The sequence below is a fragment of the Cygnus atratus genome, chromosome 1 (genome assembly GCF_013377495.2).
Source record: "Cygnus atratus isolate AKBS03 ecotype Queensland, Australia chromosome 1, CAtr_DNAZoo_HiC_assembly, whole genome shotgun sequence".
NCBI lineage: Eukaryota > Metazoa > Chordata > Aves > Anseriformes > Anatidae > Cygnus > Cygnus atratus.
Window position 1 is genome coordinate 208214661 of NC_066362.1, and position 25299 is coordinate 208239959.

At 66.0% G+C, this 25299-nt stretch overlaps 2 protein-coding genes across 5 annotated transcripts in view; one reads left to right on the top strand and one right to left on the bottom strand.

Annotated features, from left to right (window-relative positions):
- Positions 1-1538: 1538 nt before the first annotated feature.
- RHOG (ras homolog family member G) lies at positions 1539-9132 on the bottom strand. Its single transcript, XM_035569500.1, has 2 exons — positions 8984-9132; positions 1539-3251 (listed from the first exon to the last, which is right to left on the bottom strand). Exon 2 carries the CDS (start codon positions 3209-3211, stop codon positions 2636-2638), a length of 576 nt encoding a protein of 191 aa, XP_035425393.1. The 5' UTR covers positions 3212-3251; positions 8984-9132; the 3' UTR covers positions 1539-2635.
- A 2505-nt stretch (positions 9133-11637) lies between these two features.
- Positions 11638-25299, top strand: part of STIM1 (stromal interaction molecule 1) — a 95370-nt gene continuing 81708 nt past the window's right edge. For 2 of the 4 annotated variants that reach the window (XM_035569495.2, XM_035569496.2), the window contains exon 1: positions 11645-11862. In XM_035569495.2, coding sequence (XP_035425388.1) covers positions 11754-11862 — 109 coding nt within the window. In that variant the 5' untranslated portion in view covers positions 11645-11753. Of the gene's footprint in view, positions 11863-25299 lie in introns of all 4 variants that reach the window. The other 2 variants (XM_035569498.2, XM_035569497.2) reach the window with 2 other exon arrangements.

A 25299-nucleotide genomic window follows, 5' to 3' on the forward strand; every position in this document is an offset into this window, starting at 1 on the left:
GAGCCAGCTCGGAGCAGGGTGCAAGCAGCGGGGCCGGGGCCCTTGGCTTCCCTCTGCACCGCCCTGGGGCTCCCCCAGGGCTGCCAACGCCTCGGCACGGGCCCTGACCTCATGCAGCGGGGCCGGGGACGCGGAGGGGAAAACCCGTGAGCTCATCCCCACGCTGCGCCCCAGGGCCAGGGCAGGGCCGCGTCCCGCTGCGCGTCCTGCCCTGGGTCCCCGCCTCGTCCCAGCCCTGCTCCCCCCTGTCCCCACCGGGGGGGCAGCTTGGCCCTGCGAGGGGGGTCCCCATGGCCAGACCCTGCCCCAGCAGCTCCAGGCGCAGGGAGCATCCCGCTGCGGCACTGGGGTCCCCATGGGGACAGCACCCTGGGGGCACGGGGACTGGCGGGTGCCAGCGGGGTGCGTGGGGCACCCACGCAGTGGCCGGGGGTCGCCGTGGGGCCGGATCCTGCTGCCTGCAGGCCCCTGGGGCCCAGGAAGTGGGGGGAGGCTTTGCACCATCCCCAAGGGGCTGCGGCGAGGCTGGCGGCCGACGCGTGCCCTCGGCACGGGACGGGACAGGATGGGGACAGAGCCACCCCGCCTCGCGGGCATCGTCGCCCACGCCGGCCCCCAGGGCCCCCCCCCAGATCTGCTCAGGAAGCGGCCGGCGGGGAACAAAGGCCGCTTGTGTGGGGCCGCCGGGTCTCTGCCCTTCCTGCAGCGGGGCCTGGCTGCGGCCCCGGGGCGAGACAAGGGGCCTGTGTGTGCCGGGGCCCTGCCAGGGCCGGATCCGGCCACCGGCAGCTCCTGCCCCCGAGGGGCTGCAGCGCCCGGAACCCCCCCAGCACCCCCGGCCCCGGGGAGGCCAGGCCAGGGATGGCTCCGGGCATGGGGGGCTCCGGTGCTGAGCTTGGAGGGGGCCGGACAGGGCAGGGCCCGAGCTGGGGTGGCCGGGGGCTCGCAGGGCGGAGAGCCTGGCCCGGGGACCTGGGGCCATCCCCACAGCGTCCCCACAGCCTGCCATGTCCCTGTGCACAGCCCCGTGGCTCTTCCCATCCCCAGCAGTGCCCAAGGCCAGGCTGAATGGGGCTGGGGGCAGCCGGGGGTGGAGGCAGGGGGCCCTGACCAGGGCAGGGGGGGTGGGACTGGGGGGGCTTTAAGGTCCCTTCCAACCCAGACCAGTCTGTGATTCTATGCAGCGTCCCCACACCCATCATCTGCAATGCCCGTCCCCATGCCCTGCAATGTCGCCATCTCTACAGTGTCCCTGTGCCCACCCCTGCCGTGCCCCCATGCCCGGCAACGTCCCCACTCCTGCAGTGTCCCCATGCCCCGCCATGTCCCCATGTCCCCGCAGAGGAGCTCAGCGCTGCCCTGTGTGGGCCCTGGGGTGCAGGCCCGGCCATGGTGGGGTACCCCAGGCTCCCCCCAGCCCAGGAGCACCCCCGGGCCAGCCCAGGATGCCCCAGGTTTTGGGGCCAGCGCCCGCGTCCCCCCTGGCAGGTGGCTCCAGGGGTGTTGGGAGCGCGCGGGAGAGCACAGGAGGCGTGGGGGCCTGGGCAGGGCTGGTTTTATTCACGGAAAAGCAACTCGGCGAGGAGCTCGTCGCAGGCAGGTCCCATTGCCATTTGCAGTTCTTCGTCACCGGGGTCCTGGGGGACAAAACCCTCCCCAGGGCCTGTGCCAGCTCCGCTCTCGCCGCGGCCGGGCTCCTGTGGCGGCATGATGCCAGTGCTGGGCGCGGGGAGCGGCGATGCCGTGCCCACCCCGGGAGCCCCCACGCAGGACGGACCCCGGGCACCTGCGGGGTCCCCGTGGGGCTGGGTGCCCAGGCAGGAGCCGGGGGGGTTCAGCTCCCCCGGGCATCCCCTTCTCAGGAAGCGTTGCTCTGTGCCGGCACTGCAGAGGCGTCACCCGAAAGCGAACGCTGACAGCCAGGGATGAGGACGGGGCCGGAGGGGGTGCAGGACCCATGGGGGCAGCAGGGAGCCCAGCCGGCCCCGGGGCAAACGGGCAGGTAGTGCAGAGTGCTCAGTGCCGCTCGGACTGTGACAGCTCGGGGCTGGCAGCCCTCGGCCCTGCTGAGCACCACGGGAGGCAGCGAGCCTGGAGCTGGGGGTGCTCGGAGCCGGGGTGTTTGGAGGGAGCTGGGGGTGCTCGGAGCTGGAGTGCTCGGAGCTGGGGGTGCTCGGAGCTGGGGGTGCTCAGAGCTGGGGATGCTCAGAGCTGGGGATGCTCAGAGCTGGAGGTGTTTGGAGGGAGCTGGGGATGCTTGGAGACGGGTATGCTCGCAACTGGGGATGCTCAGAGCCAGGGTACTCAGAGCTGGGGTGTTTGGAGGGAGCCAGGGGTGCTCAGAGCTGGGGTGCTGAGAGCTGGGGGTGTTTGGGGGGAGCTGGGGATGCTCAGAATCGGGGTACTCGGAGCTGGAGGTGCTCAGAGCTGGAGGTGTTCAGAGCCGGGGTGCTCAGAGCTGGGGTGCTCGGAGCTGGGGGTGCTCAGATCCGGGCTGCTCGGAGCCAGGGGTGCTCGGAGCCGGGGCAGCGGGGAGATGCTGGCAGGGTCCTGCAGCGCTGGGCAGTGCCCGGGGAGCGGCGGGGCCGGGGCAGGAGCGTCTCTGGCTGGGCTGGCGCTGCGCCCGGGCTGCCCCTCACAAGAGGACGCAGGGCTTCTTGGGCTTGGCTGGGGTGGGGTTGAGCACGGCTCGCACCGCCTCCGTGAAGACATCCTTGATGCCCTCCTGGTTGAGCGCGGAGCACTCCAGGTACTTGACGGCGTGGATCTGCTTGGAGAGGCTGATTCCCTGCTGGGTGGTGATGGGCGCCTGGTTCTGCTCCTTGAGCTTCTTCATGGTCTCGGGGTTATTCCTCAGATCCTTCTTGGTGCCGACGAGGAGGATGGGCACGCTGGGGCAGTGGTGGCACACCTCGGGGTACCACTTGTGCTTGACATTCTCGTAGGAGGGCGGGCTGGCGATGGAGAAGCAGATGATGAAGACGTTCGTCTGGGGGTAGGAAAGCGTCCGGAGGCGGTCGTACTCCTCCTGGCCGGCCGTGTCCCAGAGGTTTAAGTTAATAGTCCTGCCATCGACCGTGTTCTGGGCGCTGTAGTTGTCGAAGACGGTGGGGATGTACTCCTTGGGGAAGGCGTTGGTGGTGTAGCAGATGAGGAGGCAGGTCTTCCCCACCGCCCCGTCGCCCACCACCACGCACTTGATGCTCTGCATCCCGGTGGCCTCAGCGTCCCCCGTGTCTGCCTTCAGCAACCTGCAGGGGGGGGGGAAAGGGGTCAGGGAACGGGGCCGCGGGACACAGCACCGCTGCCTGCGGCCAGCAGCCCCTGCGATGCTCAGCGGCCCCGATGGGGAACTGTGTCCCACCAGCGTGGGACAAACACACGTGCCACTGGGGAGCACGTCTTCCATAGGGCGCTGCAGGGCCCCGTGCCGTGCCGTGCCGCCAGCCCCGCTGCAAGGCCACCGCCGGCCCCAGCAGCTGTGTTTATCCCCAGCCCCGGCGCACATCTCCCTGTTTGCCTTCCTCAGGCTCCCTCTGCGATTCCCATTAAGGGCCGCATCCTGCTGCCCTTCCTGCGGGAGCGGTGGAGCCGGGGGCCGGCAGCTCCCTTCCCGGGCAGGGTCCCGCTATCAGCCGGGGCGAGGACCCCAAGGGCTGCCGGGGGGAGGACTTATCTCGGCCGGGGACGGAGGCTCACGCGGGGCTCACGTGCGGTGCTGGCACCATGGGGAGGGAGCGGGGCCGAGGGGACCCACCACAGGCACGGCCACGAGGAAAGAGGGGCTGTGTCCCCTGCGGGATGGGGACGCTGTGCCGGTGCCTGGTGGCTGGGCGGGGGTCTCGGGGGGGGGCTGGGGGCTGGGGCAAAGGCAAAGGGGCCGTGCCCCCTGCCCCCCCATGGGGAAGTCGCTCTTCCTCTTCCCGCGCTGACACCGGCTTCCTGCCCGCGGGGGCGGCTGTGCTGTGCCCCCCGCCCTGCCTGGCTCCCGGCCCGGCCCCACGCCCCCACCCCGCCGTGTACAGCTCCCTGGGGTGTGGGTGCTGCGGGGGGGGGGGGGTGTGCTGCCACCACGTCCCCCACCCCACACACGGCACAGCAGGAACTGCTCAGGACGCGGCTGCGTGGGATCCCCCGCGAGCGAGCTCCGGCGTCGTCTTCCTCCCCGCCCCGGCTGCAGGCAGATGGCTGCGGGCGGCTTCCTCTCGCCGAGCTGCACAGCGGCACCGGGGGGCCCCGGGGGGGTTCTGGGGGGGCAGCGCCGCAGTGGGGCCTGGGCAGGGGCTGGAGCAGCAGCGCGGGGCTGGGCGGTGGGATGGGGCAGAGATGGGAGCGGGACTGGGGCGGTGGGAGCAGCGCGATGGGAGCGGGACCATGAGTAGGTCTGGGGGGGGCAGGAGGAGGATCAGGATGGGGGCCGTGGGAGCAGGAGCAGGCTCAGGGTGGTGGGAGGCTGCCCCCCCTCAGGTGCCGGCCCCAGGCTGCCCCCATTGTCACTTCCCATGATGGGGGCCGCAGGGACGCACGGGGGAGCAGCGCTGGGGGGAGATCCCAGGGGGTGCCCCCTGCCCCGCTGCCTTCTCAGGCAGCTGACAAAGCTGCCACCTGGCTTGGCTTGGGTTTTTTAATCTCTTTTCATTAAAGAAGAGACGGCACAAGTACGGCTTTGCAGATACCCGTCTCCCTTCATGTTTCCCATTTTCTGACCCTGGACAACCAAGCCCAGCCCGCTCCCGGCACAGCTGCGGGGACGGAGCTGGCTGACACCACGCAGGGCTGTGCCCCGGGCAGAGCTTCCTCCCGAACCTCTCTGCAAAACCCACCCCTGCTGTGGGGGCCACGGGGGGCGGCCGTGCTGCAGGGACCCCACGGGACCCCATGGCGCCAGGCTCAGCCGGGCCGGGTGGCCGCTGCCTGCACCAGGGGCCGGGGGGGCCGGGGGGGCTCTGCCCAGCACGGGGCCGGGGACACCCATCCGGCGAGCGGCCGGGGAGGTGCAAGGAAGCTGCTCGTGGTCTGTAAATACCCTGGAGACGGACACGGGCGGGAAGAGCGGCCGGAGCCGGAGGACAATGCTGGCAGAAGAACAAATGCGCAGGAGCCGGACCCGGCGCGCGGCGGGGGCGCGGGAGGAGGCCGCAGCGCCGGCACCGGGGTCCTGCTCCTCCACGCAGCGCCTCGGCCCCACGGGCAGCTCTGCGGCAAGCGGGGCTGGTCCCACGCGCTGCCAGCTCCTGGTGCTGTGACCGCGGTGCTGCTCCCCGACACATCCCGGCCTGGTGGCAATCATGGAAACCACTCGTGTGCCTGTCCCTGCCCCTGCCCCTGCCCCTGCCCCTGCCCCTGCCCCTGCCCCTGCCCCTGCCCCTGTCCCTGCCCCTGCCCCTGCCCCTGTCCCTGTCCCTGCCCCTGCCCCTGCCCCTGCCCCTGCCCCTGCCCCTGCCCCTGCCCCTGCCCCTGTCCCTGTCCCTGTCCCTGCCCCTGCCCCTGTCCCTGTCCCTGTCCCTGCCCCTGTCCCTGTCCCTGTCCCTGTCCCTGCCCCTGTCCCTGTCCCTGCCCCTGTCCCTGCCCCTGTCCCTGTCCCTGTCCCTGTCCCTGCCCCTGTCGCCATCCCCGTCCTGGGAAAGGCGCTGCCCAAGTCAGCGAGGCCGCAGGGGCAGTGCCCGAGTGGAAACACCACCCGTGAGACCATCGCTGCCGTGGGGAACAAGGCCAAGCCGCGGGGCAGCCCCTGTGGGAAGGGTCCCCGCAGCCCCCCGGGGGCTGTGAAGGCCCCGCACAGCCCAGGCACCACGGGCACGGCTGGCTCCGGGTGCGGGGATGGGGACAGGGACAGGGCCATGGACGTGGCAAGGGCACCCGCAGGCACGGTGGCACTGGGCACGGGGCTCACCGAGTGGGGGCTTGGCACCGACGGAGAGCAGACAGAGAGCCGGGCATCGCAGCACCTGCCGAAACCCCAGCTCATCCTCGGAGGGATGGAGCCACCCCGAAACCCCACCCCCAAAACCCAGGGCCGGGGTCTGGACGTTGGCTCCCCCCTGTGCCATGGTCCCCGAGCATCCCGCACCGGGGCTCCCGAGGCTCCGGCAGCCCACGGCTCCTGCCCTGCGGTGCCCGGGGACACCCGGCCCCAGCCGTGTCCCCAGCCCCGGCCCCGCCGCCTGCACAAGGCCGCTCTGTTCTCCCGGGAAGGCTCTGGCAAACCCCGCTGCCTCTCCGGCCGCCGGCAGCTCCTTAACCCCTTCTCACCCCACGGGGGCACGGGGTGCGGGGCGCCTCGGTCACGGCGCGGCCCCCTCGGTGCTTCCCCGGGTGCCGCAGGGGCAGGGGACAGCAGCGCCCGTGCCCCGGCCCCAGGACACCCACTCCTGAGGCCATGAAGGTTTGGGGGGGGCATCCCCACTGCCCCCACAGCACACACCCCCTGCACCCCACGAATCCAGCCCCGCTCTGGCCTTAGCTGTCCCCATCAGGCCACGGTCGCTGTTAGGGGACGGGGCTGGCCACGCTCTGCCCCACAGGTGCGGGACCACCCCATTCGGGTGCAGGGCCACCCCAATCCTGCTCGGCCACAGGGGGCACAGACCCTGCTGGGGGCTGCTGGAGCTCCCGGAGCCTGCCGGGCAATGGGACGGGGGAGACGAGGGTGCAGCGGGCTTTGGGAAGAGCCTTCGTGTGCGACCTGGGGACAAGGGGCACGGCCTGCATGGGGTGGCAGGAGGGGCCCCTTCCCTGCCCCACAGCCCGGCCCCACGCCCCCGCCCCTGCCCCGTGGGGCCGCACAGCCCTGGCCCGGCAGGAGGAGGGGAAACCGGAGGAGGAAGAGGAAGAGGAAGAGTCGGGGCACGGCGGGATTCGGCACCACCAGCCCCGCCACGCCACCGCGGCCAGGCTGCGGGGTGCCAGGGAGGGGATGCGGCGGTCGAGTGGGGTCTCGGGGTGATTCACCCCCTGCCTCGCCGCCCGCCGGGACGGGAAAAACGACTCATCTCTGCTTCAGCAGAAAAGGGAAGCAAAACCTTCCCTCCATCCCCCGCACCCGGGGCACCCCCCCCACCCCCCCCCACCCCCCCCCCGCTGGGTTTTTCCGCTGGGGGAGCGGTGCAGGCGCCCGGTGCGACCGTGGGGCCGCGGCTCCCCTGCCGCGGCGGCACCCGGCACAACCCCACCGAACCCAGCGTGCTGCAGGCGCCGCTCCCCGTGCTCTGCACCCCGCGCCCCGCACCCTGCTCCGCGCAGCCCACACCCGCGCTGCCGCCTGCACGACCCCGCTGTGCCCCACGCCGTGCGCCCCACGCCGTGCACTGCGCAGCCCCTGCCTTACCCCACACCGTGCTCTGTGCGCCCCATGCCGTGCACCCTGCCCAGGGCACGACCCTGCCCGCACCCAGCGCACCTCTGCCCGAGGTCCCCCCCACGGCAGCGGCCCTGTCCTGGACAGACGGACGGGCCCAGACAGTCGGACACCGCACCGGGGGTTCCCCCTGCCCCAGCTGGTGTGCCAAGGGGGCCCACCTCTGAAAAGCGGGTCTGTGAGGAGGGGGCTCCTGGACGGGGCTCCCTGACCCCGCAGCACCAACAAGCGCCTTCAGGGGACGGGCAGAGCGCCCCGCTCCCCCCAGCAGCCCCTTCCCCGCTGCGCCGAGCTGCAGCACCCCGGGCTCCTCGGAGCAGCACCGCGGCACGGGGCCACGCACCGAGCAGGGAGCCGTCCGTCCCCATTCTGGGTCTGCGGGGTGCTGTCCCCATTGTCCCCATGCGCAACGTCCCGCGGGGCTGCTCCTCTGCCAGCCCCGTGAGAGCAGCGTGGCACGGCCCCCGCCCCAGCTACGAGAAAGAGGAAACTCATAAAATCTAAAAATACAGAGCAGGGAGCCCTGCAGGGGCCGAGCCGCGGGGAGCGGGGCGATCGCTGCCAGGGCCCCGCTCCGTGGGAACCTCCCCGCAGCTCCCCCATGGACCGGGGGGCCCGGCCGTCGCTGCGGTAAAAACGTCTGTGCTGAGTCGAAGGATTTCGGTTTCCCTCGCTCTCGGGCTGCAGGCCCTGCGTGACCGATTTCCTCATTCTGCTCCCATCGCTTCCCGCACGGGTGCTGGGGCTGCGCTGCCCGCGGGCGCTGCCGCGGCTCCGCACGGCTCCGAGCGCAGCCCGGGGGGGGGCCAGGCCCTGCTCCCCCCCCCCGTGCGTTTGGGCCATTTGCGCAGCAAACCTCACGCATGCACCTGGGGGGGCACTTTGGAGACACGGGGCAGGGGACAGCGGCGGGGACATCATCGCCCTGCTCTGCCCCTTGTGGGATGGACCGAGGGGACGGAGATGGGGATGGAGGGGTGGAGGTGGAGTGGTGGAGGTGGAGATGGAGGGGTGGAGGTGGAGGGATGGAGATGGCGGGGACGCCTCCCTGTCCCTTTTGCGATACGCGGGGGCCCCGCTGTGCCGCAGGCCAGCAGCAGGACATCGCCGGGAGGCGGCGTGACCTCGTGCCTGGCGTGTGGCACATCAGCCCCGCCGCTTTCGAGGTGCCGCGAGGAAGAGGAGGGGAGGACCCCACGAAGCCACCCCAGAGGTGGCCCCGCGCTGTCACCATCCACCCAGCACCCAGCACCGCACGTCCCCTTGTGCCACGGTGTCCCCAGCGGGCACGGCGCTGGGGCTGGGGGCTCCTCCGCGGGGTCTCCAGCAGCCGCCGGGACGTGGGGCTGGGCGAGCGGCTCCGCGGGGCCCCGCTGGGGCAAGGGGGCGAGCGGCGGCACCCAGGGGTGCCCCCAGCATCAGCCAGGCCGGGGTGCCTCAAATGGGTGCGGTGAAAGCGGCGAGCACAAACCGGCGGCACCCCCCCGGTCCCCCGGCACCCAGGACCCCCCGGCGCCCCCGAAGGGGGGCGCCGGGGGGTCCTGGGTGCCGGGGGACCGGGGGGGTGCCGCCCCCAGCTCCCCCCCCAAGCAGCCCCCCAACCTCCCCCCCTTCCACAGCACTCACCCCGGGGCATGGCGCTGGCTTCGTGGGGAGGGGGCGAGGGCAGGGGGCTGCGCTGCGCTCCCCCCGGCAGCCGGGCGGCTGAGCGCTCCCGACACAAACTTTCCTCCCGCCGCCGAGCCCCGGCCCGCCCCCGCCGCTTCCTTCCTGCTTTGGGGGGGTGGGGGAAAAGGGGGGGGGGGGAAGGAGATTGGGGGGGGGGGGCGTGGGGAGCCGCGGGCACGGCGGGATGTGAGCGTGGGAACGGCGGTGGGCAGGGGTTTCCCCCGGGGATGTTAAACGCCCCCTTTTCTGCCCCCCCCCCCCCCGGCTCCACGCAGCTGACCCCCCCGTCTTGACCCCCCCCCCCTTCGTATCAGCGCACGGCGCCGCGGGGCCCTGCTGCCACCCAGAGGAGGGATGGGGCAGGGGGGGCCCCGGCTGGGTGTCCCCGAGCACGGTGGGTGCAGGGGCCCAGCGCCTGGGGGCTGCTCTGGCCCCGTCCCCGTCTCGGATCCCAACACAAGTCCTGTCCCCATCCCATCCTACCCCATCTCCATCCCCATTCTCATCCCCATCCTGTCCCCATCCCCATCCCCTCCTACATCACAGACACAGACACAGACACAGATTTCTAGGTTGGAAGAGACCTCAAGATCATCGAGTCCAACCTCCGACCTAACACTAAGTACTCCACTAAACCATATCACTAAGCTGTACATCTAAACGTCTTTTAAAGACCTCCAGGGATCATCATCTCCATCCTCATCACCATCCCCATCCCCAAACCACCCCCACCTTTATCCTATCCTATCCTATCCTATCCTATCCTATCCTATCCTATCCTATCCTATCCTACCCTATCCTAAACCCATCCCTATCCCCATCTCCATCCCCATCCCCATCTCCATCCCCATCCCCATTCTCATCCCCATCCCATCTCCATCCCCAACCTCAACCCATCCCCATCCCATCCCATCCTACTCCATACTCATCCCCATCCTATCTCCATCCCCATCCTATCCCCAACGCATCCCATCCCATCCCATCCCATCCCATCCCCATCCCCATCCCCATCCCATCCCATCCCATCCCATCCCCATCCCATCCCCATCACATCCCATCCCATCCCATCCCATCCCCATCCCCATCCCCATCGCATCCCATCCCCAACCCATCCCATCCCATCCCATCCCCATCCCATCCCATCCCCATCCCACCACAAGCAGGGTATTCACTGCACAAACAACTTCTGCAATCCCGCTGCCCTGGGTATGGCTCACGATGATTCTGGGGACGGATCCGATCCCTGCAGGGGAGCTTTGCTGCCACCCTGTGCTGTGGCAAAAGGATGTGGGAAACCCGACCCATACTGGGACAGGCTGGGTTCAAGGGCTGGCAAACACTTCGTGGAGCTCAAGCAGGAGCCGTGTGGGGCCCTGCCCTGGGGGGGCCCATGTCCATTCCCATCCCAAGCGGTGCTGGGGGCACCCAGCGGGGCAGCAGCCGGGCAGGAAAGGCCCTGGGGGCCTGGTGGGCACCGAGCTGCCGGGAGCCAGCCAGGGGCCCTCGGGCACAGAGGGCTGCGGGGGGCCTGGGCTGCACGGGGCAAAGCAGCGCCCGCAGGGGCAGGGAGGGGATCCTGCCCCTCTGCTCCGCGCTGGGGAGGCCGCCCCTGGGGTGCTCCCGGGGCCAGAGAGGCCTGGAGCTGGTGGCGAGAGCCCAGCGCAGGGCCCCAAGGTGCGGGAGGGCCTGGAGCACCTCTGCCGTGAGGAGAGGCTGCGAGAGCTGGGGCTGCTCGGCCTGGAGAGGAGGAGGCTCCGGGGGAGCTCCCCCGCGGCTGCCGGGGCCTGCGGGGAGCTGCGCAGAGGCCGGAGCCGGGCTCTCGCCAGGGGTGCCCAGGGCCAGGAGCAGAGGCCCCGGGCCCAGCCTGGAGCCCGGGAGGTGCCCTCTGGGCCCCAGGCAGCACTGCTGTGCCAGGAGCCAGCACCCTGTGAGCCCCGTGCGGCCCCGCACAGCAGAGGGGTGCTGGTGCGCTGATGTCCCCAAATCACTCGGGACTGGAAGGGGCCGCAGTGCTGCTGTTGGGCTGCCACGTACGGAGACACACGGGTACCCCAGAGCAGCAGGCATTGCAGGATGCCCCCCCCCACCTGTAGCAGCCCCCCCGGCCGTTTTTGCCCAGAGAAGCCCCGAGGCTGGGGGCGAGCGGGAGGGGGGGACGCAGCGGTCCCCGTCCCCTCTGCCACCCGCGCTTGTCACCCATCCAACCGTCACTCGCAGCCCCTCCTGCTTAGCTTCCGCGCCGCGTCCCGCGCCCATCCCGCTCGCCTCCCCGCACGGCCGCCAGAGGGCGCTGCGGCTCAGCGGCGGGCGCGGGGACCGCGGCGGAGGCGGGAGCGGAGGGGGGGGGAGAGGGGGAGGGGGGCGTGGCCACCCGCCCTCCCGCCATTGGCCGGGCGTGCCGGGGGGCGTGCCCGGCGGTTGGTTCCGCCCCCTGCCAGCGAGCGCGCGGCGGCGGCGGCACGGCCGGGTGCGGGGCGGGGGGGGGGAGGCCGGGAGAGACCACGGGGGGGGGGGGGGGGAGCGGGAGAGACCACCTCGGGGGGAGGGGGGAGCGGGGAGGGACCGCGGCGGGGGGGCCGGGGGGGGCCGGTCCGTGCCGCCCCCGGCGTGTGACCGGCGGCCTCTGCCCCGCAGCGAGCCCGGCGGAGCGGAGCGGAGCGGAGCGGGGACGGCTCGGCACGGCGCGGCGCGGCTCGGCGATGCGGCGGGGGCGCTGAGCGGCGCGGCCATGGCTCTGCGGGCCGCCGCCGCCGTGTGGGTGCTGTGCGGCGTCCTGCTGCAGCACGGCCGCGGCGACAGGGCCCCGGCGCCGCACCTGGAGGAGGCGGCCAGCGCAGGTGAGGGACGCGGCCGCGGGGCGGCAACGGGAACCCCCCCAGGGCGGCCCTCAGGGGGCCCGGTGCCCGGTGCTCGGGGTCCGGCCCCGGGGAAGCGGGCCCCGGCCCTCCGCTACCGGGTTCCGGCTCGGGCTGCCCGCGGGACGCCGGGGCCGGGTTCCTACGGCCGTGCCCGGGAGCTCCGGGGAGCCCCCCCCCAGCGCCCCGCCGGTCCCGTTTGGCCCCGCTCCGGGCTGAGCCTGCCCCGGCTCTTGGCCCGGCTGGGAGCGCGGCCGGCGGCCGCCCCCTGTCCCCGCCGCAGCCTCGCTTCCCCCCGCCCCAAGCGCCACCGAGGCGGCGGTAGGGAAGCCTGTCACGTCCCCCGCGTCCCTGCGGGCCTGGGGAGCGCCGGGGACGTCCCGTCCCGGCTCGCGGCCGCCGGTAGGACGGAGGGCAGGTGGCTGCCGGCCTGCCCGCAGCACGGCAGCGTCCCGTCCGTGCAGCTGCAGCGGCGCCCAGCCCCGCAGGCTGGCGGCAGGCAGAGCGCTGTGCCCCGCGGCAGTGCAGGTGAGGCGCCCAGCCGGCTCCCCCGGGGCATCGCTCCCGCCGCAGCCGAGGGCCTCGGCACCGGGAGGGGCTCGGCACCGGGAGGGGCTCGGCACCGGGGGGGCCTCGGCACCGGGAGGGGCTCGGCACCGGGAGGGGCTCGGCCCCGGGGGAGCCTCGGCACCGGGAGGGGCTCGGCACCGGGAGGGGCTCGGCACCGGGGGAGCCTCGGCACCGGGAGGGCCTCGGCACCGGGAGGGCCTCGGCACCGGGGGAGCCTCGGCACCGGGAGGGGCTCGGCACCGGGAGGGCCTCGGCACCGGGAGGGCCTCGGCACCGGGAGGGGCTCGGCACCGGGAGGGGCTCGGCACCGGGAGGGCCTCGGCACCGGGGGAGCCTCGGCACCGGGAGGGCCTCGGCACCGGGAGGGGCTCGGCACCGGGGGAGCCTCGGCACCGGGAGGGGCTCGGCACCGGGAGGGGCTCGGCACCGGGAGGGGCTCGGCACCGGGGGGGGCTCGGCACCGGGAGGGGCTCGGCACCGGGGGGGGCTCGGCACCGGGGGGCTCCGCGCGCTCGCCGCCGGCACCGCGGGTCTGGTGCCGCTCGGAAGGATCCTGCCGGGCGCAGGGTGGTGCCAGGAGCGATTCCTCCCCGGCTCAGGGCAGCGAAGAGCGCGGCCCGAAGCACCGCGGCGGCGTCACCGTGGCCGGGCCGCGCCTGGCCCTGCGCGGAGCGGGGCCGTTCCCTCGCAGCGCGGCTCCGAGCCTCAGCGCGGCCCTGCCGCTGCCACCCGGCAAAGGGCTCGGGGCCGCGGCCTCAAGGCGCGCGTGTGGGCGCCGGCACAGACCCAAGTTCCCGCAGCAGCGCCGCTCGGAAGGCGTTCGCTCCCTGTGCAGGGCTGGCTCGGAGTAACGGGGCAAGTCCCTGGAATCGCGCTATCGGGCGAGCGATCGGGAACTCGGTGTCTGATCCGCGGGCAGGGAGATTGTTTCGCCCCGCAGATAGCGTGATTTATGTGACTCCTTTTTTCTTCGTGCCGACCGCGTGCTAGCTGTTCTGTTGGAAGTCGTTTTTATGTTTTTCGTATGCGATCTGAAGTCCTTAAGCCAGTTCGCATCCAGCCTGCTCCATTAAGGAAACTGGATCTCTGCAGTCCTTTTGATGAAGCAAGGTTTATGCCTCCAAGGAATTTTCGGATGAGTTATTTTTGGAGGCCCTGCAGAAGTGCGGCGGCCCTGGTGATTCAGCTGCTGACTTGCTGTTCCCTCGGAGCAGGCGGTGCAGGGAGGGCGCAGGCCCCGGGACCCGCTCCCCACACCGCCCACAGGTGGGCTTTTCCTGCGGAAGAGGTTCTTCTCCACGCTGTTGGTTTTCCTCTGCTGGCAAGTTCTGGTTCCTTCTGGGCGCGCAGTGCTGCAGAGCAACACATGGCACCTAGCAGGGGAGCAGCGGTTGCAGGCTGCCAACCCAGACACGCGGCAGCTGAGCGCCTTTGTACAGAGCGGGTCCGTTCGGCCTGAAGGCCGGCAGCTCGTGATGCAGCCCTGCCGTGTACGGGGAGCTCGGTGGTGCTAGTTGCACTCTGCTAACACACCTTAAAGTCAACGTGACCTTTGAGATCGCTTGGCCACTTGCTTTTTAACTTCTGGGGCCGCTGCTCGTAGCCCGGCGCGGTGAACGGCCTCAAACAGCAGTACGCCGCTTTTCTCCTCGTGTGTTCCCCGGGAGCGCAAAATGCGCGTTGTGCTCGCTGGGTGCGCGTCCCCGGCAGCACAGACTCTTATCGTGAAGCAGGGGTAGGTGTTTGACACATTTTCGAAAGTGAAAGGGTTCTATTTATTTATTTATTTGTTTGACATACCACGATTTTAATGATTTAAAAAATGGGCAGCGCCGGTCACTTTTCTCTGGGGCAGGGGGTGACATGTCCCGGGAGATGCAAGAAGGCTGTGTGCAGAAGCAGAAACGTGGCTTTAGCGGTGTCTGCTGCTCAGGCTCGGCTGCTTACGTTCCTCTGCACACACCACGGGCACACCGATGCACTTTGCTGAATGTTTGTGCGTGTTCTGGTTCCTAAGATTTCTGAGTGAGAGTTTGAAAAGAGCGGTTTTATCTGTGGAGGAAAGTCAGAGCTGGTGACCGGGCTCTTGGGGAAAACCAGATTTTCTTCTGGCTTCGGCTCGTTCAGAGGTGAGCGCTGCTGGCGAATGCTTCATCTTTACTCTTTCCGTGCCTATATCAGATTTACGTTCGGTCGCACTCAAAAGGGCAGGAGCCATTTCGTAAGGCACGCAGAGAGCCTCGGTGCACGGTTTGGTGCTGCGGAGCCAGGAGGGGCAGCGAGGGGGGCCCGAAGGTGCCCGTCCCCGTCCCGCAGCGAGTGTGAACGCCTCGCGGAGAAGCGCCGTGACCCGGGGAGCCCGCGCAGCGGCCGCCCCGCGTTGCGCAGGATGTGCTGACAGCCGCCCTGCCGTTATTATTGTTTTCACCCACACGCGGTTATTTTTAGCCCCACTCCGTCCAGCTGCACGCCCGGCCCGGGGATCTCGTCGTGCCGTTTGCACGCCCCCTTGCCGGCGGCAGGGACGGAGCCGATACCCAGCGGCGCTGTCGGGAGGGGGCTGCTCCTCTTCGTGGTTCCCTGCTGGGACCTCACGGTCACCGGTGTCCGTCCGGCCCGTGGGGACGGGCTCGGCCGTCCTGCCGTCTGCGTGGCCTTCAGCCGCGCGTCGCGGCCGCTTACGTCAAGTGAGAGCACGCGCGGTGCTTCTGCAGGGCGGCTGCCTCGGGAACTTGTGCACTCGATCGCAGTGAAAGCGGTGAGCTCCTCGATGGCCTGAGCTGGTGTCGGTGAGCTTGCTCCTCTTCCCTTCTCACATCGTCGCTGCTGGGCGCGTTGCCGGAGATGCGGGGAAGGCGTGGGGGTTTGGGCTGGGGGTGGTGGCGTTGTTCCTGGCTTCCTTGGCCGCGGCGCCGCTCACCTGAGCTTTGTTAGGTTGCCACCTGCCCCGTCCCCTTCCAGCAACAGGGGAATAGCAGTCTGCACCCCTCTGAGCCTCGTCGTGCCCTTAGAGTGCTCTATGGGATCCTCCTCCGTGTGCGTGGCAGGCCGTGCCTGCCCCCTTCTGCATGTGCTCCGGGCGGCTCGGTGCTGGGCTCTGCTCCCTGCTCTGGCGTTATTTAGGCAGGGGCTGATCCAGGCGTGGATTTACCTTGTTTCTCCTTCCTGCAGGAGCTGAGGGCAGGAGCCTGGAGGGGTCTGGCTGGGATCGGCCCCAAAGAGAGCAGGGGGCTGCCACGGGGCACCGTGGGATCAGGGTTTGTCCCGTGTTTATGCTGCGCAGCAGCAGCTCCCCTTTTTCTTCCTCTCTCGTTCCCCCCGCCTGCTTCCCTGTCGAGGTTCCTAGCTCACGAGATTTCTGGGATCATCTCTGCTCTCGTCCGGATGGCGTTTCACAGAGCGGATCCCTACCCCAGCTGCCCTGGGGGCTGCCCCGTGCTGGTGGAAGTGTCCGGGTGGTGTCGGGAGGGAACCCGAAAGCAGGTGCTCCAAGCGATTCCGGTTACCTGTAGTGCTTTGGGTGAAAGCTACGCACAGAGATAAGGATGTCGATAAGGATGTCCACGTTAACAAAGCAGGTGTGGCGAAGGGGGCCGCAACCACAAGCTTTTAACTGCTCATTAGTTTGGTCAGGAGAAAAGAAGTAGCTTCTGGATGATTATGTTGTGTCCACAGCACTGCAGGGGAGCACTCCTGTACCTGTCGGTCTAAGGTGCAGGTTTTTAAGGGGAGCCAGTCCCTCACGGCAAGGCCTGCAGCTGGAAAAGTGAATGTTTTGGCATTTAGGGAATGTTTTGGCATCTGAGCGGGACGTGGACGTGTAATGGGGCCTTCTGAAAGCACGGTGCGGTACCCATGACCGGTGAGAGCATACCAAGGGGCGGTTACCTCTCCATCTCCCAATTTAAATGTTATATTAAATATTACAGTTGCTAGTTGCTTAATTGACAGAGCATTGTCAGTGCATTTATTTCATGGCATTTCAAGTTTGCCTCACCCACCACGATGCCAAAATCCGCACCTGTCCTTTATTCCTTTGCCAGAACCTCTGATTTCATCCACTGCAGCAAGTGAGATGCTTTTGTGAGTCGTCTTTAGAAGAAGCCTTACGAGCCGAAGTCCTGAGGTCGGCACAAATCGGTGCTGGTGGGATGTAAGGGGGTGACCGAGGTAGTGGTGAGCTGGGCGCTCCCTGCTGCTCGTTGCCCTTCATGACCTGGCTCGTCAGAATTCACCATTTCTGTGATAACTTCATAGCCCCACCTTTCCCACAGGCCTGGAGGGGTTCGTGAGGTACCTCGACCCGCTCAGATTTTCTTGCCTTCTGATGAAACACTTCTAAAAAGCGGCGCTGTCTCCAAGGCTCGAAGGCTTTTGTTACCGTGCCTCTTGTTTTAGCTGCAGCCGTTCCCTCCGGGTGCTTTCACAGGAGCAGAGGCTGCGCTTGCTGGGCAGCTTGAGGACATCTCCGTGGAGGGGACAAGTACTTTGTGGTGTGCCAGCTCAAAGCGTGGCTGCGGGGCCGGCCGAGGCAGCTCGCTGGGCTCCCCTTCCCCGCCACGGGGCAGCCGGTGCTGGCACGGCTCTGGTGACGCGTGCCTCCTGCTCGGGGGGCAGAATGACGCCGCTTCTGGGAACGCGTTAAAAAAATGCTACCAGAAAATAGGGAGCGCCCCTGCTTGGATGGCACGGTCTTTGCTTTTTTTTTTTTTCAGGGAAGAAATTTTATCTCCAGGAATCGGCGTTCTGAGAGCTGGAGAAATTCCCGTCCCTTGGCAGCGACCGCGGCCCGCTGCCGGTGCCTGCGGAGCGCGTGTGAGAGCCTCCCGGGTTACCTGCGGCCTGCGCGTCCTCCTCCCGGGGGAGAGGAGAATCCAGCGTTAACCGTGTGGGAAATGTAGGCAGAGGGAGGCGAGTCGACAGCCCAGATCCACGTAACGTGGTGCCGTGTCCCCTCCGGGGCTGCAGGCGGGTGCTGGGGAGGAAAACGGGGCTGGGGAGGCCGAGGCTGCGTGCGGCCGTTGGGCCTTTTGCTGGCGTCTCCCTCCCAAAATCCTCGTCCTTCAAAGTGCCCCCCTCAGAACCGTCCCGTCCCCATGGGGATGGGCTGCTCCCCGTGGTGCTCGGTGCTGTGCCGGGCCGTGCCGGCGCTGCCGTTGTGACGGGACGAGCTTGTGCGGGAAAAAAGCCCCGCACACGCCTGGTGTGCATGGTGCGGGCGGGTGTGCAAGCAGGGGTAGGTGTGTGTGCGTGTCAGGGGGTCACGGGATGGAGGGGCTGGGGGGGACCGTGAGGATCGTCAGGTCCTGCTGAGGGCAGGAGCCCTCCCGCTCCCCCTGCCCAGGCTGCCCAGAGCCCCGCACGTGTGCGCCGCGCAGCGCTGTGACCCTGGCCGTGCTTTCCCCTCGGGAGGGGAGGAAGGAACAAGCGTGTGGCACGGCCCCGTGGCACCTCGCGCGTGGCTGGAAGGGTCTGTAACGCTTGGTTGTGTCAGGACTGAAAGAGAGCGTGCCCTGTCCGAAAGGGAACGGGGAAGGAACGGCGTTTGGCTGTGTTTTGCTGCTCCGCTTGTGTCGGGCTCGCAGGGTGCCAGGGGTGCGTTGGTGCAATGCCGTGTACGTTACCTGCGCACGCCTGTTCCTTGTGCGGGCACGGAGCGGTGCCTGTCCCGCCCGGAGGCTGATCCCGCGGGCCAAGCGTGTCGCAGTGCTCTGGGTTTGATTTCGAGAGCTGAGTCGTGGTGAGGGAAGGGAGGCAAAAGGGCCCCCGAGTGTAATTCCACGCGGATCCGTTTGCTAAAAGGAGGGTGTACGAGCAGGCGATTGTCTGAGGGGCAGCAGCTTTCCTCGAGGCTATCCCCTGCTTCTAAAAATTCTGCTGCTGCTCGTTAAACTCGGAGGTTGTGCTGATTACAAGAGGCAGCGGCACTTCCCCGTGCAGTTCTCATCGCCCCGCTGGTCACCCCTCCGCCGCCCTTAACTGCTTGGCTGTAGCCACCGTCGCGTTTCGGTTTTGAGAGTCCTTATCGCACAACCTTAGCGTTGAAAAGCCTGGCTGCTTCCCGAGTTATGTAGCTGTAAAGCAAAGCTAGGGAGGGAGAAACAAACTGGGAGCAGGCAGGAGACCGGGAGGCTGGGGTGGCTGCGGCTGCCTGCCGGGCTGGGCACGGGGCTCTGCGGCCAGGGGCGTTTGCGCGGAGCTGCCGCGTGCGGCTGGGAGTCTCCCGGGCTGGGCAGGGAGGCTCGGCGCTTCCTTACGGCTCTGCTCACATCTCAGGCTGTGCGATCAGCACGGCCTCTCGGCCCCGCTCAGCTCCGGGGCCCGTCCTCTCCCCGCCTGGCACCCCAGGGGCTGCGGCTTGCTGCCGGAGCCGAGAGGCGTTCTGCGAGGGCGTGCGGCTGCCTGCTGCCCCGTGCCTTTGCTTTTATCCTCGTGTCGCTCTCAGCCAGCCCCTGCGGTCCTGTCGCATTGATTTTCCGTGCCTCTGTGACTGCGGCTCATCCTGCAGCGGCCGGTGCTGGTCCTCAGGCGGGGGCAGAGGACGCGGCCTTTAATTAAGCCGCCGCTCCGTTGTTCCTCGGGCACGCGTGAGCCCGGGGACGGCCTGCCCTGAACCGGCTGCCAACAACCAGCGTCCTGCCAGCGCCGCCGGCCTGCGAGCGCAGCGCTGGGCGCTGCTGCGGGCCGGTACCGCTCCGTTAGCCTCCGGACTCCGTGAAACTGAACAAACGTCAGCCTCGCGGCTGCCGCAGCGGGGTCAGCTCAGCGCTGACTTGGGGCGAGCTTTTCTGCGCCACCGCTGCTGCCGCAGGGCCTGGGAGAGGGGCCGGTGCCCGGGGCAGGCGGCAGGGCCGTGCCGCAGCGAGGCGCTTCTTGTCACCGATGGCTGCAGGACGAAGCACCGGGCCCTGGGGTAGGTATGAAAATTGCCGGAGAAGCATAAGGAAGTCATTAAAGCGACTGCGCATGGCTTTCGTACGCAAATTGTCTGCGCTTGTTTTATCTTCATGCAATGGTATCAGATGCTTGTTTGTTTGGATTACAGGCCTATTTTTAAGTAACCTATTTTTTCCACTTTGGAAAGTACATGAGCTCACGGCGGACCGCGGGCATCTGCGCAGGCTGCCTTCGGGAAATCCTGCGTGCTCCTCGGGGGGCTCCGGCAGGCGCGAGCCCTCTCCTGCGGGCAGGGGCAGGGGCAGGCGTTGCTGGCCGTGGAGGCTGCCCGCGGGGACGCTGCAGCTCCGAGCACAGAAGTGGAAGTGCAGAAGGCTTCGCTGCTCCCTGCCAGCCTTCAGGAAGCGGTGAAGAGAGTGGGGAACTGGTGGGAGACTGGTGCCCGTCAGCAGGCGCTCCTCTGTGCCTCGTGCGGGGCAGCAAGGCGCTGCTTTTATAGCCAGGCGCTTCGTGCTCCGTTTTCCCTGAAAGGCTGAGTTTTAAGGTCAGTTTAGTTCATTACTTCAGGTTTTTGAGCTCGGGTGCCTGAATTTCTGCGATTCTTGGAGGATAGAAACATAATAAACAGGAGAACTTGAAGAATGTTCCGCATCTGAGTTATAAATGAACAGCTTGCTTGTTTGAGCAGCCTGCCCCTCTGCTGGTCGAGCTAAGCTTTGTATTGCAGGAAGGGGGAAATAATTCAGGATTAAAGCTGCTAAGCAATGCGTATGTGTAGGTCTGTGAGGGTGCCAGTGCAGAATTAATTTGTGACTAAGCAAAAAAAAAAAAAAAAAAAAAAAGTTTTTTCCTTGATAGAGACAGATGCAGGATAAAACCTCATTTGGGGGCCAGAAATAATTTCTGAAAATATTACTGCCCAAGTAGCTGCTGTTATTAATGCTGCCCAGCTGTTTGGTGTTCTTAAACTGCGGAGAGCAGCCAGGCAGAAGTCACAGTGTGTCACCTTGTGCTGGCCTGCAGCACCGGTGCTTGTTGTCGAAGATCTCGGGGATTTCACCTATTTGAGGGGAGCCCTCAGAGCAGCAGGCCTGGTGCAGGATCTCCCCTTGATAATTACTGCTGCATGCGGCGGCTGTCAGCGCCGAGGCGGTGGCGGTGTCGCAGCTCGAGGCAAGAAGCCGTGAAGTGTTGAAGGGCCGTGCAGCTTTCACGCAGCCCTGGGGCTTTCTCCTCTTTCTGGTGTTTTACACCGGGATCGGTGTCTGGCCCCCGATCTCAGCGGAGGCATTAAGCTTGTAGGAAGCTGTAAATAAATAAGGAACAGAGGATGTATGTGGAAATAACTGAAGACCACCCCTGACCATTGTGGAAAGGGGACTGCAATTCCGTGTCCCTCGTAATCTCATGGCGTATCTGTTCTTTAAGCTAGAAAGGAACATTTACTTTTCAGATTGTGGAAAAGATCTGCAAAGAACGACGTACCTGCTCGCAGGGCTGTAACTGTGCGACACGAGGCCCCAGCACGCCCAGCAAGCCCCTCTGGGCACGCAGCGGGCCCTGCCCCGGGACGGGCACAAAAGCATGGTGGCTCCCAGGGGGCTTCACAGAGCGGAGCTGTGCCGGATCCCCTCCGGCACGGTGCGTTCCCACCTCCGTTGCTGGTGGGAACTGGCCAGGAGCTCAGCACGGGGACATCCGGCAGGCGCCCGGCCGCGGGTAGCTCACCGTGTGGCGCCGGGACCCCTGGGCACCGCCTGGAGCCACGCTTTGGGGACCCCCCCGTGTACGCCGCTCTGCCCGGGGGGGGCCCGTGCTAACGGTAAGAACGTTCTTCCCGAGCTGTGTGGGGCTCGGCCGTCCCCTGCCAAGCTGTGCAGAAGGAGACGTCCCCCTTCGGCCTGCAGCGGGGCGGTGACTGGGAACGGTGCTGGTGCAGCGGGGCGAAGTCAGGCACGGGGGTTGATTGAGCCGTCCCCTGAAGGCCACCTGAGGAAGCGAGGAGGTGCTGCAGGAGGCGTGCGGCTGGGGGGCGTGAAAATGAAATGAGAAGGTGGTGACGTGTTTGTGACAAACGCGGTGACCCTGCAGGAGGGGAGCTGCGCAGTGGGGCAGCGGGTGGGGGGGGCGGCCGATGCCCTCTTGGTGTGTGTCCTCCCGGTCCCCGTGGAGCACAGCAGTGCCAGGGCAGCCGTGCTCGGCTGCGGTTGCTGGACACCGGAGGAGCGTTTCCAGCCCCATGTGATCGGTTCAGGAGCTGCAGGAGCATCGTCCTGCGGGGTTCTTGGGGCAGCTGGGGGGGAGGCAGCGCTGCGAGCCCAGCCTCGTGTGCTCGGCGTGCCCAGGGTCCCGCTGCTCTCGGTGGTTTCTTGTGGGTGGCATCACTTCCTGAAGACCTGCGCTCTGTGTTCTGTAGATAATCACGTTTTCCTGTTATTGTTTGCTTTAACTTGTATCGTTATAAAAGAAAGTGTGGCAAGGGATACTTGGGGGCACTCGGTGCCCCTCGTCCACGCTGCACAGTGTGCCGAGTCCTCTGGCAGTTTTTCCTACAGCTCTTGGTAGGGAGAAAGGGAAACGGGATCTCAGTTGCTGTTTTCCTCCCTGCTTTTTCTTCTCGTGGTGCCCGTGTGCCTTAGTGAGGGTGTGCGTTTGTCATTTTAATCTAGCAGCCTGCTGTTCTGTGCCATCGCTGCGGCCGTGGGTGTCTTCAGGCGCACGTTGCACCTGCCCGTGTTAGACGGGTGAATTGGGCTCCAGAGACGCCTGTTCGTGGTGCCGGAGGTGCTGGCGCTGGACGAGGCGAGTCCCTTGAGCAGCACCGAGCGGCGCTGCCTTCTGGAGGCGCTCCGAAGGTCCGCGCGGAGAGCTCGAGGCGGGACAGTTCGGTCGCCGTGCCGTGCCTCCAGCTCGCTGCTGGCTGCAGCGTTACCGTTCGGATGAGTTGTCCAGCTGGGTTGTTTTTCATCCCGTGGCTATTTTCAGCCGCTCAGCCTAACAAGGTGAAATGTCTGAGATGCTTTTCTGCTCCCTGTGACTGTGCTGTAAGGAGGCAGAGCACTTACTCAAGCAGGCTCTCCGGTGGGGAGCGGCTCACCCCAGCCTCCCGGTTTTGGTAGCCCTTGGCTATCTGCTAGCACGGCCCGTTTGCACCACTCGGCTCTGCGAGAGCAGCGGCCAGCCCTGCACGGAGCCCGGGGGTATCTCCTGGGGCCGTGTTGCTCGTGTCTGGCGGGTCGGTGCTGGCAGCGTGGTGCTGCCCGAGGAGCCGGGGATGTCACCACGCTCTTCAGCTGCAGAGGTGCGACTGTTCTTGTTATGCCTTGGCTGGAGGAAACCCTCAAACTGCCGTTCACTCGGGTAAGATTAATAAGGGGAAGAAAAAAAGACAGAGACTTGCTCTCTGGTCGATAATGAGGGAAACCTGTGAGTTAAGGAGGTTTCTGTTCAGCGTCTACCAACTGTCTGTAGGCCCCCACGGCAGGGGAAATTTTGTCTCTTCAAACTCCTCAGAGTTCGCTGTAGTCTCTAATATATTTAACCTCATAATGCTGTAGGACGTGGAAGCACTGGTCTTCCTATTTCACGTGGAGGATTAACGTGCAGAGATCCTGTTGCCATGCAGGAAGTCATCTGGCAAAGCCGGGACTTGAACCCTCTCCCAAATGTCAGGCCGGTGGCCCAGCCTGCGGACATCCGTCATCGCCAGGCACGAAGAAGCGATTCCTCATGGGGGAGTTCACGGAAACCTGCTTGGCTTGTGCAGCAAATTTAGCACCTTGACGTGCATTTGTTCACCTGCTGGCTCTGCCGCCTTCGCAGAGCCGCCCCTTGCCTTCAGAAATGCTTCGGACGGAAGCAGCAAATTGTCCCGAAAGCACCGCTTTTCCCCCGTTTATGGGCAGCCTGCTGGGCTCTGTTCATCCTTCTTTGCTCCGATTTCACGCTGGGGCGAGACAGCATGCTGCGTCCCTCTCTGGAAGCTGTCACTGATGGTACTGGGCATATCAGACCCATTATAATTATGCTAATCTAAATTATGCTAATCTAAAACCAGAAATGCAGCGTTAGGAACTTCACAGCCCAAAGCAGGCTTCTTGTCCACCGTAGCTGAGCAAATCCCTTTGCCCCTCCGGGGAGAGGGAGGGCCCCGGGGGGCTCGGACCCCCCGAGCAGTGCTTTCCCTTCCGTTTGGAGGCCTTTGCACACCTCTTTCCCTGCTCCTTCATCCGAGGGGGGAAGGCAGCTTGGAAATGGGGTTGTGGGAGGTAGTTTGTGTGTCGGGACTGAGCTTCCCAGAAGCAGGCGACCCGATAGAAGGCCTTGTACGCCTGCCCTGCTGGGTCTGCCTTCGGTGCCCAGCGTGCCAGGTGGGCTGTGAGCGTGGCACCCGAGGGAAAGGTTCCAGTTCCACCCCCAGAGGAAGGTGCTGAGGCTACAAACCTGTTTCACAGCCTTCTCGTCACGGGCTGAAGTCCATTGTGTTTGCTCGGGAACAGCCCATGGGATGACGTGACGTCTCCTTTATTTTGGTACCGGCCAAACTCCTTGGAGGTTACCAAGCTCTTGGGGAAGGTTTGCTTAATTATGGAAACCTTGTATGTGCTGCAGGTGCAATTGTGTGGTTTCGTGGACGATGCAGAACCCACCTGCTGTAATGAAAAGAGGCAATTTGCATTGAAAGGCGAGAAGAAAAAGGCTTTATTGTTCAGTAGAGGCTTCATGTAGGTATTGGTAAGATAATCATTCCCGTAACTCGAAAACTCTTTTCCTTGTGTTTTTTTTTTCCGTTTTTGAGGGAGGAAAGTACTCTGCTAACCGGCAATTGTGTTGGCTTTTAACCTGCTGGGTGCTCATCCCAAGAGATGAGCCGTAAGAACGAGACCGTCTGAAAAAGAGACCACCTCAGGCTCTTGCACTCGGACAAGCAGCCAGACCCAGGGTGGCAGCAGCGACGGCTGCTGCACGAGGTGCGCCTGGAGGCTCGGTTGCAGAACGTGAGGAAGGAAGGAGGCTGCTTTTCTGGTCCAGGACCAGGAACCGCAGGAAAGTCGCCTGGTGGGAAACAGCAGGAGAGCCAGCTGCACGTCTTCCTCTTCACACTAGTGCTGGAAATAATAATTCCTGCCTAAAGGGTCAGAGGCTAGAGTATCTTTTCTATTTAATGACGTATTAAAAAAGGTTTAAAGGAGGCTGGACTTCTATTCCTGAAATCATAGAATGGCTCAGGTTGGAAGGGACCTTAAAAATCGTTTAATTCCAACCCCCTGCCATGAGCAGGGACACCTTCCACCAGATCAGGTTGGCCAAGGCCCCATCCAGCCTGGCCTTGAACACCTCCAGGGATGGGGCATCCACAGGTTCTCTGGGCAGCCTGTGCCACTGCCTCACCAGCCGTACAGTGAAGAATTTCCTCATAATGTCTAGTCTAAATCTGTCCTCTTTTAGTTTAAGGCCATTCCCCCTTGTCCTGTCATTATTTACCTGAGTAAAGAGCCCTCCATTCTTTTTATAAGCCCCCTTTAAATATTGAAAGGCTTCCAGGAGGTCTCCCTGGAGCCTTCTCTCCTCCAGGCTGAACACCCCCAGCTCTCAGCCTTTCCTCACAGGAGAGGTGCTCCGGCCTACGTATTTGTGTTAGGATTTGGCAACGAATTTTATTGGTAGTCAAAGCTACACCTTTTGTAAACACAGTTCTTGAATGTGGCTGATGTTAAACTACGAATCCACGTAACCCCAGTGCAGGACCAGAAATAACCCGCAGCTTCAAGCACTTGCAGCTTTCTCTCATTCTGACCAAGTGCCGCTGCTCGGGGCAGCGCTGCGTCCGTCTCCTGGAGCGCTGCGTCTGCGGGGGAGCCGCCGAGGGACTGCCACTCGCTGATGGTGGCTTTAAAGAAAAATCAGATACGGGGTAAATGAGTGGTTCTGGGTGGGTCATCATAGAGCGAG

Excerpts from the sequence above, each read along its gene's own strand:
- RHOG (XM_035569500.1), bottom strand. The coding sequence starts at position 3,211 with ATGCAGAGCATCAAGTGCGTGGTGGTGGGCGACGGGGCGGTGGGGAAG.